General features: G+C 41.3%; 1 protein-coding gene across 2 annotated transcripts in view; it reads left to right on the top strand.

Moving 5' to 3' along the window:
- The window catches only part of METTL16 (methyltransferase 16, RNA N6-adenosine), a 61,768-nt gene extending 46,592 nt beyond the window's left edge, over positions 1-15,176 (top strand). For both annotated transcript variants that reach the window (XM_057715188.1, XM_057715189.1), the window contains 2 exons: positions 6,487-6,660; positions 6,786-15,176. In XM_057715188.1, coding sequence (XP_057571171.1) covers positions 6,487-6,660; positions 6,786-7,415 — 804 coding nt within the window. In that variant the 3' untranslated portion in view covers positions 7,416-15,176. The remainder of the gene's footprint in view (positions 1-6,486; positions 6,661-6,785) is intronic.
- The last annotated feature ends 594 nt before the right edge of the window (positions 15,177-15,770 follow it).

Genomic DNA, 15,770 nt, shown 5'->3' on the forward strand with positions numbered 1-15,770 from the left:
ATTGCATAAATTATAGAAAATGCTTTTTGTGAGCTGGCCCCTGTCTTGCTTTGTGTTGAGCAGGTTACTTAACTTCTCTTTCAGTTTCCTCGTCTGTAAGATGGGGGTAAAAATGGTACCTACCACGTAGGGTTTTGAGGATTAAATATACTTAACACAGTGCCTGATTTGTGTGTGTATGTGTGTGTATGTATATGTATGTGTATATAGTCAGTGCTCAGTAAAATATATTATATTGTACTTCCCCACCATTCCTTCTCACCCACCTCCATATTTGATGTCCTAGTAATGTTGAGCTGCTGCTCTCTGATCCCTCTCCAGGAGATTCCTCCCTGACCATCAGACTCTCGTCTATCAAGTTAGTGCAGATGCTGCCACCTGTGAAGTTTGCCCTCACTCTTCCTAAATTGATATTGGGGATCCTGCTCCTGTGTTCACTATACTTTGTCTATACTCCCATTATTGTGTCTTTCATGTGGCATCAACCTAGTATAGTGTCTGGTCCTCAAATAATAATTGTTAAGTGAATGAAAATGAAGGAATAAATGATGTGGTACAGTGATTCTCAGACTTTTCCACTGAAGTACCAGCTATAGCTGGAAGTATCTTCTGACAAATCCCTGGGCATCAAGGTGACAGTAAAGAAGTTCCCAGGAAGCACTCTGTACTTGTGAAGTCTCTTCTTTTCTCTTTAATATCCATTTGAATTTTGTATTCTATTCCATAATGTATATCTTTGTTTTTATTTTTTATTTTTTTTTTTTTTTTGGCGCACGGGCTTAGTTGCTTCGTGGCATGTGGGATCTTCCTGGAGCAGGGATCGAACCCGTGTCCTCTGCATTGGCAGGCGGATTCTCAACCGCTGCGCCACCTAGGAAGCCCTGTTTTTAGTTTTTGAAGTTAAATAATTTTAATGTTGAGTCGATTGACAATCTAAGAAGATACCTAATATTTACCTATTAATCACCCACATCAACTGTGGACAACTCATGAGCATTCTTGTTTCATCTGTATTCCATGTACTCCTTCCCGCTGCCCTGATGATTCTGAAGCAGATCTCGGTGTATTATCTTATCCAAAACCATTTTCATATTTATCTGTAAAATGTGAAGATTCTTCTTTTAAAAAAAATAACCACAGTAACTCATAATTCCTCCGTGTTGGCTGTATAGTTGATCAAATTTTTCTTACTGTCTCAAATCTTTTAAAGTTTGTCAAACTAGAATCTTACTAAGTTTTATGTGTTGTGGTTGATTGATATATCCTTTGAATTGTTTTTACTCTGGTTTCCCATCCCTTCTTTCCCCCCTTTTCTCACCCCTTCCCTTGCAATTTATTTGTTAAAGATACTGGGATATTTGTCCTATACAGTTTTTTACATCTGGAGTTTTCTGAGTGCATCTCCATGGTGTTAATATGTTCCTCAGACCCTATCTTTCCTGTAAATTGGCAGTTAGAGCTAGAGGCATGATTAGATATTGTACAATCTTACTGGGGGCGGGGGTGGGGGGCAAGACTACTTTCCAGGTGGTCTGTGGTTTGCTTCAGAACTTCCTTCAGGAGGCACGTAATGTTTGCTTTTATCTTCCTGCAATGTGAGCAGTCATTGGTGATCATTGCCTGGGTCCATTAATTCATTTAGAGTTGCAGAATGTTGATATTCTGAAGCTATTATTCCTTCTTTATTTATTGCTGAATTACTTATAAAGAGAAACTTCCCCTTATTAATTATTTGGTTATGTTGAGGTACAGTTCATCTGGTAAAGTCAGGATAAATGCTTGATTATTTTGCTTTACTTTTCAGTTTAAAAAAAAAGAATAATGAGTTAGTGATTCCCTAGCATCTCCCAGAAGTGACCAAAGAGGGTGGTCTAGGTTTTGTTTTTAGATTATTGCAAACTCATGGATTTACCCTTTCAGTATTTTTCAGTCTATTGCACTTACTGCCTTTATTGATGCACAGATTATGTTCCATCTTTGAACTTGGAGTGTTTATTCAGGTTGGCTCCTGAGTCATCTTATTATATTAAGAGTCTTGGGAGGCTCCCTTGCTCTCTAGTGTGACAGGTTGTTCCCAGTTTTTGTTTTTGTTTTTTTCTTTTTTCTGCCCCAGAGCTGGCATCAACTATTTTTCCAAGGACCTCTGGTTTATTTTGGTGGGAAATAGTTGGAGGTATTTATCTGGGCACTGGGTTGGACATTGTTTCTGGGCTTTTTCAATGAGTACAGCTGGGAATTATGATTGTCTTTTTAAAGGTAAAATACATCCTAGTTCATACTTTCTATTTAGTTTCTACTTAACTTCATCAATTGTCTGTATCTCCCATTCAAAAATTCCATGCCAAAAATCTCAGCCCTTGACCATAATTATTCATTTGTTTTTGGCCCACGATACATCATGACAGTCTCAAAATTAACATCACCATCAACAGAATGATTTGTGAAAATAGCCATTTTTTCTTTTTTCATTCTTTTGATGTGGGGACTATCTCATGATGGATTTTAAAAGTTATTTAGGATCTTTCCTTTTTGTGGGTGTATACCACCAAGTCAGTACACAGGTTCATTTGTTTCATTTTACTTTATATTTTTAGGGATTGCCTTTTTTTGTGTGTGCTATTTAATTTTGTTCTGTAATTGGAAAAAGATATTTACCCATACTTTCAAAATCAAATGTCGAAAAGGATATAGTTAGAAGTCTAGCTTCTTTCCCTTGTCTCTTTCACCCCAATCAATCCCTTTTCTCCTTGGGCTACTATTTAAATGATTTTATAATTTATCCTTCCATTATTTTTTGTTTGGTTGGTTGTTTTAATGTAAGGAAATACACATGTAGTTATAGCCACCCCTTCTTAGATAGGTAGCATCCTACATAAACTTTTCTTCCCCTTTTTTACTTTTTATTGTTTTTCAGTATATCTAGGCATGATTGCAGGACATCTTTAAAACAGTAACCTGTCAGATTAGATAACAATAGAAATGCCACTGGGCTGTTAATAAGGAAGGCACACTCTTAGACAATAAACATTTAGTCCACTTCATGGCAGCAGAGCTCATACACATTTGAATAAGGCGAGATGGCCTGACTGTCCTTCCCAGCACACTTCCTGTGTGTATTCCAGCCAGGTGGCAGTGTTGGCCGCTTGGCTTTGTTTCTCCATAAATGATAGCCTGTGCTGAATAATAGCTCACAGACATTCTGCTTGTTCCTGGAGGACCTGGGGCAGTAGCCATTCAGAGAGTGGCAGAGCAGGGGAGACCCCAGTGCGGTGGCCAAGAGCACTCCTTTCCCCTCAAGACCATTCTAGAAGCTGCTTTGTCTGAAAGAGAAGGCTGTGGCTTTATGCCCGGCAGATCTTAGTGAATGATTCCCTTCTTTCCCTGCAGGTACAAGGGAGACCTTAATGCTTTCATGCAGCCTGTGGCTTCATTGGGAGTTTCTGCATTAGCTGCAGTTAACCGCATAACTTCAGCAGCATACCAGATGCTACACAGAATTGTGTCAGGTTACACCTAACTTGAAAGTCTCCTGACTGATTGTACCACTGAGATCTAGAAATTAGAGTGAGGATTTAAGGAGTTTAAAGACAGCTCTGCTAGGTAAAGCATGTTTAAAAAATTTAAGAACGTGTTTTTGTCCAGTTTTATGGTTTCAGTCTAGTAAAACTTGAAGCTCCTCCCCCTGTTGATTTTCATTCATTGAATCCTTGCAGTTCAAACAATACAAAACCTGTATTCCCTGTGGGATTTACAGCTCCCCACCAAACTTCTGTGACATTGTAATTTCAGCTGGGTAGTTCATCTTCTGTTCCAAAATCAGTTGTAAATTAACCTTCTGATTCTTTGCATTAAACTGAATTAACCATTGTGAATCACTGATGTTTTAAATTATGCTTTAAAACATTGAATTATTTATATTACTTTGTCTTCTATATTATGACAGTATAGCACTCTTCATTGAAAATATTTGTGGTTTGAGATTTAAAAGTGTATTAGCAAATTAAGATCATCTCAATTGGGGAAAAACAAACAGCTTCTATTTACTAGTGTTGTGACAGTGTATAAAATTACCTACTGTTGAACCTATGGGGTTGAATTTAACTATTGATTTCTTAAGACCTGCTCCTGTATTTTACTCTGGCCCTACCTACTAAGAATTTACAGTACGAACAAGAAAGGGAGAGGAATGATTGCTGTAAGCCAGGCTTAAGTTAATCTTTAATCATTTAAAAACTTTGAGAATTTCTAAAGTATAAATTATCTATCTCGAGTGCCTGCCTAGTTTCTGCAATAGAATAAAACTAAAACAATTCTGAGAATATGTGTGTGTGTTGAAACAGTTCACTAAAAATCTTCAGAAATACCGGATTTGTTGATTCACCATTGTGTATGGAACACTGGGGCCAGGATGCAAGGGAAAGGAGCCATATATGAGATAGATACACAGTTCTGGTGTAACAAGGCAATAAACTGTCTATTTTGTTGTTTCTGACTCCCTCAGAAGTTATAAAGTGGATCCTTAATAGAGCTCTTGTTAAGTTTGGTGAGAATGCACTTCTCTCCTTTAAGTTCTAGAAATGATGGTGAGTCCATTCTTACTTTTGGAAAAGAATATTACAGGAAATGAGAAACAGCCATATCTTCACTTGCTGGCTGGGATTTGTGAGCACAAATGATTGCCACCTCTGTCAGAAAAGAGATGAGGCGCTATCCTTTTAGCCATATTTGTAGATGACCTTTGGTGTGCTGTCAGGGATGACCCTGTGACGGTAACCTTTCCATGGTAACAGGCTTGGAAGTCACGAAGCGGAAAGGGAATCTGATTCTCGTCCACCGTCCTCCTCCTACACACCACCATCTTTTTTCACCCCAGCTTCATAATCATATCTTAAGCTCCTTAGTGCAAAGTGTTAGGCTCTCGGTAACTGTAGAAATTATGTTTCTTATGCTGGGTGTCTACTGTCTTGATGTCAATATGAATTTGTCTCATCTTGTCTAAACATTAATTGAGCAAGTTCAGGCTTCGCTTAGAGTCTGCCATTCAAGAGCAGGTTTCTTACTCATACACACACCCTTTGTTTTTGGTCTTTTTCTTCTAAGGTTGTTTTCTGTTGTTCTTTATTTTTCTTTCTATTTTTTATTACTTAATATCTGGTATAAAGAGAAAGTATAGATTGTTTCTAAGAAATATAATGTAAAAGTTTTCTAGCCCGGTATAAACTGGCTATTTTGTTGTGTGTTGCTGGCGGGGGTGGGGGGGGGCAGAGTTGCTGGTTACTTCCTATAAGGCCTCACCCAGTAACTGGACCTCACTGCATGTGTGTATTCACAGGCTCTGTCACTGTTGTCAGGCAGAATTGGAGTTAACAGCAGCATGATTATCAGAGGCTCTTTTTTAGGAAGGGTGTTCAAAGCTGACTAGGTGTTGTCTCTTTTGAGCCTTATTCTTCTAATCCTGCTCATTTTGACCCTAACCTTAGAATTAGCTTAATTTTTTTTAAGTTTTCATAAACTCTGTCTACAAGTACAAGTCTCTCTCTTAAAGTGTCCATAATGTATCTGGTCTTAGCTAAGAGTCATTAAAAAAAAAGTTTAGTAAGTTTTTACTTTAAAGAAATAAACTTTACATGCAACAGTGTCATTTGGTTGTTAAAATGGAACTTGAGTCCCTCTAGTGGGTAGAGTGTAAATCACTTTCCAAGCTTGAAATTTAAATGAAAGATGACAGTAACAATGACAGTCTTGAGTTACGTGGAACAAGCTTTCATATCCACTGTTCTCGTCCGTTCGTTGGTACTGGTGTCCCCTCTCCCCAGCCGGGAAGCAGTGCTTAGCTAGCCACTGGCTTGGCCCTAACGTTAGCCAAGATTCGGCGTCCTCTTCTGCCCGCCCGTTGTAGTCCTGGTGGCTGGCCCTGGTCACTCCTAGCATGTGATCTCACAAGCAGGGGCTCACCAGCTGCTTTCTTTCAAGCCTTGACAAGTATAAACTCAGGCTACGAGGTGGTGATTTTAAGTCATGCATTTCTTTGTAGAAAAGAGCACAGTGCCCTTGGGGTCCTTGAGTTGCCATGAAAGAAATAAGTATGCAGGCCTGTTTTGGGCACGACAGGTAGATTAAGGACGTTTAGTAACTGGAGGTGTTACATACTGATAGCCAGAACACAGACAGCGTGGTACGGCAGAAAGAACCTGGGTTTGGGGTTCAGATCCTAACTTGGCAGATACTAACTGTGTGATCTGGAGTTGATTACATAGCCTGTCTGTATCTTAATTTTCCCTCCTGTAAAATGGGGAGATGATAAACCCAGTTTGCAGGGTTGTTTTAAGTAGGAGAAATAAATATGCAAAGATCCTTGTGTTTTTAGTGTGTCGCGATTGGTAGCAGAGGTCATGGAAATTTCCCGAGCTGCATTCATTATAATGCATGAGATTTAATTATTTGCATAACCTTTCCCCTTTCTCCCATGCCTTCTTTTTCTTTCAGTCACCACCAAGTAAGCGAAGAAAATTAGAGAAGCCAAGGAAACCCATTACGTTTGTAGTATTGGAATCTGTGATGAAAGAATTATCCCTCAAAGCATCATCTTTGGGCTCTGAGACAGTGGAAGGCATAGTAGTTGTGACAACATGGATTGAAAAGATTCTCACAGATCTAAAGGTATCTGGTTAATAAGCACATTGAAGAAGTACTTATAGTAATCTTTCTTTTTTCTTTTCTTTTTTTAAAGAAATTTTCAGAGGAGAAAAGTGATTTCCTATAAAATTCTGTTTTCCTCCAAACAGGTCCAGCATAAACGAGTTCCCTGTGGAAAGGAAGAAATTAGCCTTTTCCTAACAGCCATAGAAAACTCCTGGATTCACTTAAGGAGGAAGAAAAGAGAAAGAGACCGAGTGAGACAGTTGAGAGAAGTTCCCCTAGCTCCCAAGAACGTCATCCAAGCATTGGAAGAGAAAAAGTCCCCTCCCAAAGAGTCTGGCAGTAGCCAAGATTTGGCTCAGGGCCCCCGGGAAAGTACTCTGTGTGGGCCTGCTCTGCAGGAAGGCGAGTGTGCTCCTGTGGAGGGCCAAGGCCCAAACCAGGACTCACTTTCCCAGGAGGAAAACCCAGAACCCATGGAAGATGAAAGGAGTGAGGAAAAGGGAGAGGTGGAGGTTTTGGAAAGTTGTAAAGGCTCTAGCAATGGAGCCCAGGACCAAGAGGCTTCTGAGCAGTTCAGCAACCCAGTGTCTGAAAAAGGGAACCGTCTCCACGGAGTGGCTGGACGTTACCTATTCAAGTGTTTGATAAATGTTAAGAAGGAGGAAGATGATGCCGTAGTTGAAATGCATTGGGTTGAGGGCCAGAACAGAGATTTGATGAACCAGCTTTGTACTTACATACGTAACCAAATTTTCAGGCTTGTTGCTAGTTAACTCCAAACTTCTGGCACAGTTGGGAAAGTTCTATAAAGCAGCTTGCTTTGGCCTGTGGGCTGGCAAGCTGAAGTCCACCATTGGCCCATTGGTTGCATTATGTGGAATTATCTTAAAAAACAGAAACAAATTAATCCATTTTTAAACATCCCCCCCCCCTTTTTTTTTAATTTACAGGGCACTTGTGGTATGGCAGTTCAGAGGAAGAATTGTGGTTGCCCACATCAACAGAAAGCCATCAGTAGACTCATATAAGGGATTTAAACCTGACTTAAGCTGATCACCTTAGCTTGAGACTGGTTTTCTGAGGCCAAAAGGATTATGTTTACAGTCTGATCCTAGTGAGAACTTACAGAACATCATGCCCTCTCTGTCACCCCTGGTTGCTTCCTGAGAAGGGGTGACTCTCATCCCCCCAGTGGAGGTGGTATACCAGGGCGGATAGCCCCGTACCCTGTTCTGAAGTCATCTTCAGGACTGAAGACATTGGGTATATATAATTGATGACCCCTGTGTCATTCCTGAGAAGGGAACTGGCCTAATGGTAGGTGGTGGGAGAGTCAGGGAGAGAGAGAGCTCAGTAATGCCAGGAAGAGGGGCCAATCAGGGAGCACCTGGAAACGTCGGAAACATCGGCATGTTCCTGACTCTCATCTGTTTTGATGTTGTTATTTCAGAAACAGAATTAGGTAAGCAAAACTGCCAGATGTGACTGAGATACAGCAGCATGAAGCCATACCCCTACCTCCAACCTGTTTAAAAGTACTGTTTTGTAGCAGTTTTACCGGTGTGTGATTTTTTGTGTTTCAACATTTGAAGTGGAGCTAATATAGAGTATTCAGAATTGAAAACTGTCAGTCCTGTTTGAATCCTGGGGTTGGGGAAAATATTTTCCTGGCTTTGAATGGGTAAGTGATTGATGATAGAAGTAAGAAATGGAGCAAGATAGTTTTGTGTAGTAAGTTGCTTAAGAAAGTCTCATCTGTTGGCAGATAAGTTGTCACTAATCAAAGATGGTTTTTTGGGGTTTCCTTGTAATCCTTCTGTGTTTACCTGTTACCACTGGAGAATTCTCAGACCGAAGTAACCATGTTCTTAAAACATGTTTCTAATTGTAGTGTCAGGGCTCAGCAGAAATGCCTCTGGAAAAGGAGTCTCTCTTTTGTTCTCTTGATGCTTCAGTTACCCTCTGCTGTGCTTGACTTTCACGGCTTGATTTTACACCAGCGGCCTAGGGTTCTGTTTAGCCTGAACTTTCTGAGTATGGTGCCAGAGCTCTTTGCTATCTGCAAAGAAGACCGCATAGTTAAGCCACACTTTTGAAAGGTGGCATTGGTTGAGGGAGAAAACTGATGACCTTGGCAAAATTTGGCAGCACCTAGACCAGTTCCTTCAGCAAAGATGTAGGAAATAGAAATAGGCAGTGCAGACAGAGTTACAGAAGAGAACATATTAACCACCAGTGTTCATAACCTGGTCCATGGATCTCTGGAGAAACCATCGTCTCCTGGGTTATTTCCAAAAGTTCTGTGGCATGTTTGGGTTTTTTTCTGGAGAGAAGGGTCCCTGACTTAGAGAGAGGGGTTAGTAACTCACTGAGGGTTAGGGACCACTATGCCAGTCCAGCCTCTTCTTTGACAGGATAAGGAAACCAACGCCCAGGGTCCCACAGAGCCAAGATTCAATGCAGGGCCTTGGATTCCTGTGGTCCAGTCATCTTCTGTACACCATCCTGCTCTGCTTCTCATGACACTTTGGAATCATATGCTGGACCCAAACCTAGTTTCTATCTTCATAAAATTTTAGGATAAGTGAGATAGGTGACAGCCATTCACTCAATTAGTGATCACTAAATATCTGCTTGCTTGTTTCGCTCTAAGAGTAGTGTATGCTCATTAAAGATCTGGAAAGATGAAAGGAGAAAACAGCTTCAGAATTGCCCCTAGTCTCAACCTTGTGGAGTCGCAACCTTGGTATTTCAGTGTTTCCTTCTAGTCTCTAATTCTCTTTCTATAGATGGGGTGTGTGAGTATGTGGGTTCAACTTTGCTTGTGTTCATGTTGGATATTCAGTTTTATATTATGCTTTCAGTTTTATATTATGCTTTTTTCTCATTTGATGTTTGTAAGTATTTTTCCACGTGGTCACAGGAGTGTATTATTTATACTCCTCACCTGTTCAAAATGTGTTTCAGGCACAGTATTAGCCTTTGGTTAAGTCTAGTACTTAGAGATTCCCAGAGAATCCTCTGTGGACCTGGAGGCACAAAAGATGTGTCTTGGGTCTGTATGTGTTTGGAGCCCCAGGTTTAAGGCTTGGTGTCATGAAGAACATTTTATAGGTGTTAACCTAATGTTCTTAGAATTGAAAAAGTATGTGACAACATAAGCTTCCACTGCTAGAGCCGTGAGTGCCATTCTTGCATTTGTGTGTCTTCATTTCCTTCTCTGAGAAGAAATAGTTATTTGTATCTAATGAGAGAACGTTGAAACATTTTTAAAAGACATCTAAAGATTCTTTCACTTTTGCGTATACTTTATAGTGTGTAGGACATGTGATAGCCTACACCTCTGGTAAGGGGGAAAGGAATTTTTTTAAGAAGAAACAGGTTATTGATCCAGGTATCATAATGTTGAATGATACTTGCCTAAGTGTCTGGAGGTCAAGTTCATGTTGATGGATTGGTATGGAATTCAATCTTTGTGGTATTATCTTAAATTCTATTCTGGTCCTTGGCATTGGCTTCTGATCTCTTGATAACCAAAGTGGGAACAGAAGTTGAACTTGTTTTCCAAGGAGGGGAATAAGCTGCTTTTGTTCTTTGGAATCTGCTTTGCTTCCAGCAGTTTGGTTCCTTCACCCCACATCCTTGCCCAGCTATTCACACACCAGAGCATTGCCACTTGTCCTAGCGGGGTTGGTGTCTGTGTTGGAGTTTCAGCTAATCTTAAGGGTGTGTGTGGATGACTTAAAACTTTAGTATGTATTTTTAAAAGCATGAAACCTCTCTTCTCTTGATAGAAATCAAAGCTTATCATTTGAGCACATCAGCTTCTAAGCTCTGACAAGTAATAAAACTTCAAGGTGTGGAAAAGATGCAAAGGCCTGTAGAAAATTTGTGGCCTCCTCTTAGCCCCTCCAACAGAGGCATCTTCCTTTGTAGCCACACGGGGGCGTATTTGGCCCTTTTATCAACTTCACCGTGGAAGTGGATAAAATTGTGTCCTTGGTATTTTCTTGAAATATCCAGTTGCTACTCAGAAAAATATTTTTATGGAAGCAAGTACGTTTTCACATTTAAAAAAATTAGATAAAAGTAAAAAGAAAAACCCACCACCCTATGGTCTGGGCATAAGCTTTCAACCTTTTTATATTTCTTTATGGTACGTGTTGACTTGTCCAGCTACTGTCCAGCTACTCTAAAATAAAACCAGCTTGGGTCAGTCCTTTGGGTCAACTTTTTATTGGTCTCTCGTTAATGGGGGTACTGGAGGGGGATGTTTATTGATTTTAAATAGTAACTTTTCAAAAGCCTTATAAGAAAGAAGCTGCTTCCAATCTTCTTTTGTCTTTTAATTCTTGTTTTGGTTTATCTGGCTGGCTGAAGATCATGCATGTGCTGTATTATTTACACAAAACATTGGCACAGTTGGTTCTGTGTTGGGTATATTATACAGGTTAGCTGGGCCTTCCTTCCCACAACAGGTGTTTCTTTGTAGAACATGTCTGTCACTAACCCTGGGGTCTGTGTGGCCTTAAGGAGAAGCTCCATCTGCCCTGATTTTTATGGCCCGGGATCAGATGTCCTAGGTGGCCACCCAATAGATTTGTGCATTAGGAGGCAGAAGGTCCAGTTTGGAAAATTAAGGAGCCCTCTGAGAGAAGGAAGGTCTCAAAGGTTTAGCAGTTTTACAGCCAGCCAGGAGGTGCCCCTAGGAAAGGGATGTGACCACATCTTTTTTGGAGAAGTTGGTGCTCAGGAGAATTGGTTTGTTGAGTGGACACTAACCCCAGGAAAACCCAGAAGCAGCTCACTAGTGAGACTAGACTGGCCTCTGCCTCTTGGAGCAGGGCATTAATGCTCTTGAAGCTTCTGAATACTCCTAAGTACAAACGTCTTGGTGCGCAAGCCAGCACAGTCTTAGAAAGCCCAGCGTGAGGCTCGCCCCGCGAGCAGCAGGGCCTCACACACACCGGAGAGTTCCTGCTCTGCTCTGTAAAGACATTCAGATCCTCTGCTGTGACTCACCCAAATGACTAAAACAGCAGTTTATTTTTTTTAATTGCTGGTTGGAACAGCTAATGCTCCCTTTTGAAACAGCTAATGCTGCCTTTTGGAGGCTTTGCTTTTACTCCAGGGGACTGTGTTGTGACTGAAGGCCTTGCACCTCTGAATGCCCTTTGAGGTGCAGCCTCTCCGTCTCTTTCAGCCCAGGCAGAAACACTGGGGACTCCAGGATGTCTTCAGGGAAGTGGAGCATCACAGGTGCTTACCATGAGCCAGGGAACTGAGATAAGTTGGAGTGGACCAGAAAGCGCTGGGGAGTGGAAAACAGAGAAGAGCACAGACTTCCCAGTTCATCAGACGAGGGTCTGCATTCCAGTTCCACTTACAGGGTCAGTCATTCTCACTAAGGCTTGGCTTCCTCATACAGATGATGAAGAATTCTTGCTTCCCAGAGTTATAGCAGCATTTAAGTGAGAGAAATACTAAAGCACTTGGAAGAGTCCAGAAACAAAAAGTAGGTTCTCAACTTGCTCATCTCTTCTTAATCTCCTTTGAATTTTCAATTTCTGGTCAGAAAATCTTCTTCCAAGAGACTCAAGTGAAAAGGCCAGGACCTCAAATGTGTAACTGCAGGTGTAGACTGCCAGTCTCTGACTGAGAGCAAAATCCAGGCTTCTGTGTACTGGGGGGATGAGCAGGGAACCAGTACTGATTGTCCGACCTCTGTAAATTGTCTGACTTAGTAACCCTGCAAAGAGGTGTGGAGTCCCTGTGTAATCAGTTAAAGAAGTAGCAGCTCAGAGAGCTTAAGTGACTTGCCCTAAGGTTGTTCACAGAGCCAAGTCACAGAGGTGGGGCTTGAACTCAGGTCCAGAGATAGGAGACTGGGATTTTGTACCAAATCTCAAGATTCGTAACAAGGGCTACATTTAGGATGGAAGTGGACTTCTGGGCTCATTTGACCCATCTCTAGGGAAGGAGACTTCAATTATATGACACTGGGAAGAGAAAAGCACCTCTTACCCACCTTCACAATTTAGCATTTGAAGGTAATATTATTTTCCAGCCTGTGATTAGTGAACAAGATTTAATAAGTGAAATTGCTTATAATTAGTTCTTAACTTATGCTACCAAATCTTTATAGAATTTTGTATTTGGCAGTGGTACAGATAATTAAGTAGATAGTAAAACCATGAAATAAAATGTCTAGTACAAGCACACGTTGGATCAGAATCAATGTAAAATAACTGATAATTAGGTAATGACTTGACAATACGTAATTGTATAACGGAAGAGGGATTTTTTTTTTTTAAGGCAGCGTTAAATATTTCACTTACAGAATGCAAAACTGATGTACTTTCTGATCTTGCTTGGAGAAGGTAACAATCGTCATAAAAATAGCAAGTCTTCTTCCCCAGGTAGGGGAATGGACAGTGTAAATCTGGAGAAAAGGAAAGGCTGCCTGCCATCTGGTGGGCTCATTCAGGGAGTGTGGCTGAGAGTCTAGGAATTGGAGCCAGGAAATTCCCAGCTGGGGGACTTGGCTGGCTCCCGTAGCCGGCCAGCCCCTAGGGAACGCTTACGCTGCCGCCGCCGCCCCAAAAGAAGGCTGCCCAGAGAGCACTGCGGAGGCTGGGGTGGTGGGTGAGGGCAGGACCCGCTCCCACAGATTTGTAATTCCAGACACTTTTGATGTCTCTTGCTGGGAAATGGGCCTTCCCAGTCTGGTCAGGATCCCTAATTCAGGTATGTTTGGCCCAGGATTTGCCTTCAGGGGGCCAAACGTGGGGCTTATGGACCAAACGCTGGCTTCTGTTCCAGTGAACTCCAGATGAGCGCTAATGAGGACCTTCATTCATGAAGGGAAGTATTTCCTCGTCTTCTGCACCGGGGGCCAGGCAAGAATGGCTGGAGCGTGCACTCTTGCCTAATGGAGCACCACTACTATGAAGTAGCTTCTATTCAGTTCCTGCTGGTTATTGCAGAAATAGCTGCCCAGTGTTGTGTATCGTCTTATTTCTGGAGGAAAGCCCGAAATCCAGATTTATGAAAAATTTGTAAATCCTAACAATGAATTCAATATTTGATAGAAGCCTGGTAACCCATCCGTTTGTGGCCTCTTCTACCACCAGGGGTGGAGCTGTCTAAAGGTTTGCTGCCTCCACTTCCCTAAGTCGTTTATGTCATCTACTGAAGTCTGGTTGCTGCCTACCCTTTCATTTTAGGAGTTCTCACCTCTTGAAGGGAGAATCCTGAAGATTCTCTCCATGGGCCTCGTTTGCTCTTTTCTCGCACTTGTGGCTGACCTTATCCACTCCATGACTCCAGTACTGCTCCTACATTCATCACGCCCAAATCGAGGCCTTCCCTGAGCTTTCAACCTCCACATACCTAACAACCTACTGGACATCTCGCCCGGGACTGTGGCTGTGCAAACTCGTCTGCACCTGCTTGTCTCCTGTATTCTCAGCCACCATCCACCCAGCTGTCCAGATTAGAGATCTCTGCTCCTCCCTCTCCTTCACCACCAGGGTCTAAAATCTTCCACCTTAGAAAGATCCCCCAAATCCAGCCCAGCCTCTCCTGCCCGGGAGCCACTGCCTCAGGGCTGTTCAGCGTCTCTCACGGGGACTATGAGGGTAGCTTGGACCATTTCTGGGGGATTTCAGAGCTAAGCAGCAGAAAGAGCAGATTTAGATGGGTTGGGGGGAGGGGTGAAGAAACAGGAAGAAAAACTAGGATGGGAAGTAGACCCACAGCAACAGGTCAACTTAGTTGAGATTAAGAGGTATGAGACCCTTCCCGATGAAGCACAGAACTTTCCCCTTTAGCATAATTTCACTTTATGAAAGTAATGTTTTCCTTATAAGAAATTTGGAAAACAATAAAAGTTCACAATTCCACTACTCAAATGGAGTTACTTTACATTTTGTTACCTTAGTATTTTTATATGCATATATATTTTTAAACAGCAAATGTGGAATCACGTTCTGTGTTACTGTTTTATAATCATTTTCATGTAGCAATATATTGTGATAACCTTTTTCCGATTATAAAATTAATCTGTGTCAGAAAACGTATGAAAATAAAAATTATCAGTAATTGCACTGCCCGAAGACAACCACTGTTAATACTTTGGTTTATCAACAATTCTGTTTTCTTCACATGCCACACTGTGAGCGTCACTGCACGAAACCAGTTGTTCCTTGTTGGAAATATAGGTTTTCTGGTTTTCACGTTTATAAATAATGCTTTAGTGAATATCTTTGTACAAAAGTGTTTATGTGTTTTCTTACTGCTTTAGGATAAATTTATGTAAGAATTACTGAAGCAGAAAAGATAATTCTCTTTTAAAGGCTTTTCCATATATATTGCCAATTTGTTCACTGAAAAAGTTGTGCTGCTTTACATTTCCATAAATGCCTGTTTTTACCACACATTTGATAGCACTAGAAGGCTATTTTTAAAAAGTCCTTTATCAACCGATAAAGAATACTTCCATTGTTTTAATTTTATTATGGTATTGGCAAGGGCAAACATTTTTTGTTTTATGCATTTTAAATTATGCTCTATGTTCACTTTTGTGTCCAAGTATTCTTTTTGTTACTGAAGTTGCAAGGGCACATCTTGCCAGTATTTCCATTTTATCATTTAACTTTTCTTTTTGTTTATGGTGATTTTGTTTTGGTTTTACAGTCAAGGAGTTTTTAGAGGGTTTATATAATCAAATCTGTCAAACTGTTCCTTTATGTTTTCTTTGTGTGATTTTATGGGTAGAAACCTCATCTACCACCCTTGGAGCAGAAAAATATTTGCCTATATTTTATCATGGTTCTTTTTGACATTTTTTGCATTTAACAGCTGCATTTATGTTGGTGTGTGGTGTAAGTTCATAAGGCCCTGTGTTTAGTGAATAGTTCAGAGTTATCACAGAGTACCTCTTCAGAGAGATGGCTGCTGAACTCTAGCAGTGCCCTGTGAGGTGTCTGTGATGGGAACAGGGAAGTGGGCTGGGGGCTGGGGAACCAGGGGTATGTACCATTCCAGCCCCCAGCCTAGCAGTGGGAGGAGAGGCACTGGCTGGAATGTGGCTCCTCAAGAGTCTTGGCGTGTCCCCAGCACTGCCC

This window comes from Hippopotamus amphibius, chromosome 17 (assembly GCF_030028045.1).
Source record: "Hippopotamus amphibius kiboko isolate mHipAmp2 chromosome 17, mHipAmp2.hap2, whole genome shotgun sequence".
Classification (NCBI taxonomy): Eukaryota; Metazoa; Chordata; class Mammalia; order Artiodactyla; family Hippopotamidae; genus Hippopotamus; species Hippopotamus amphibius.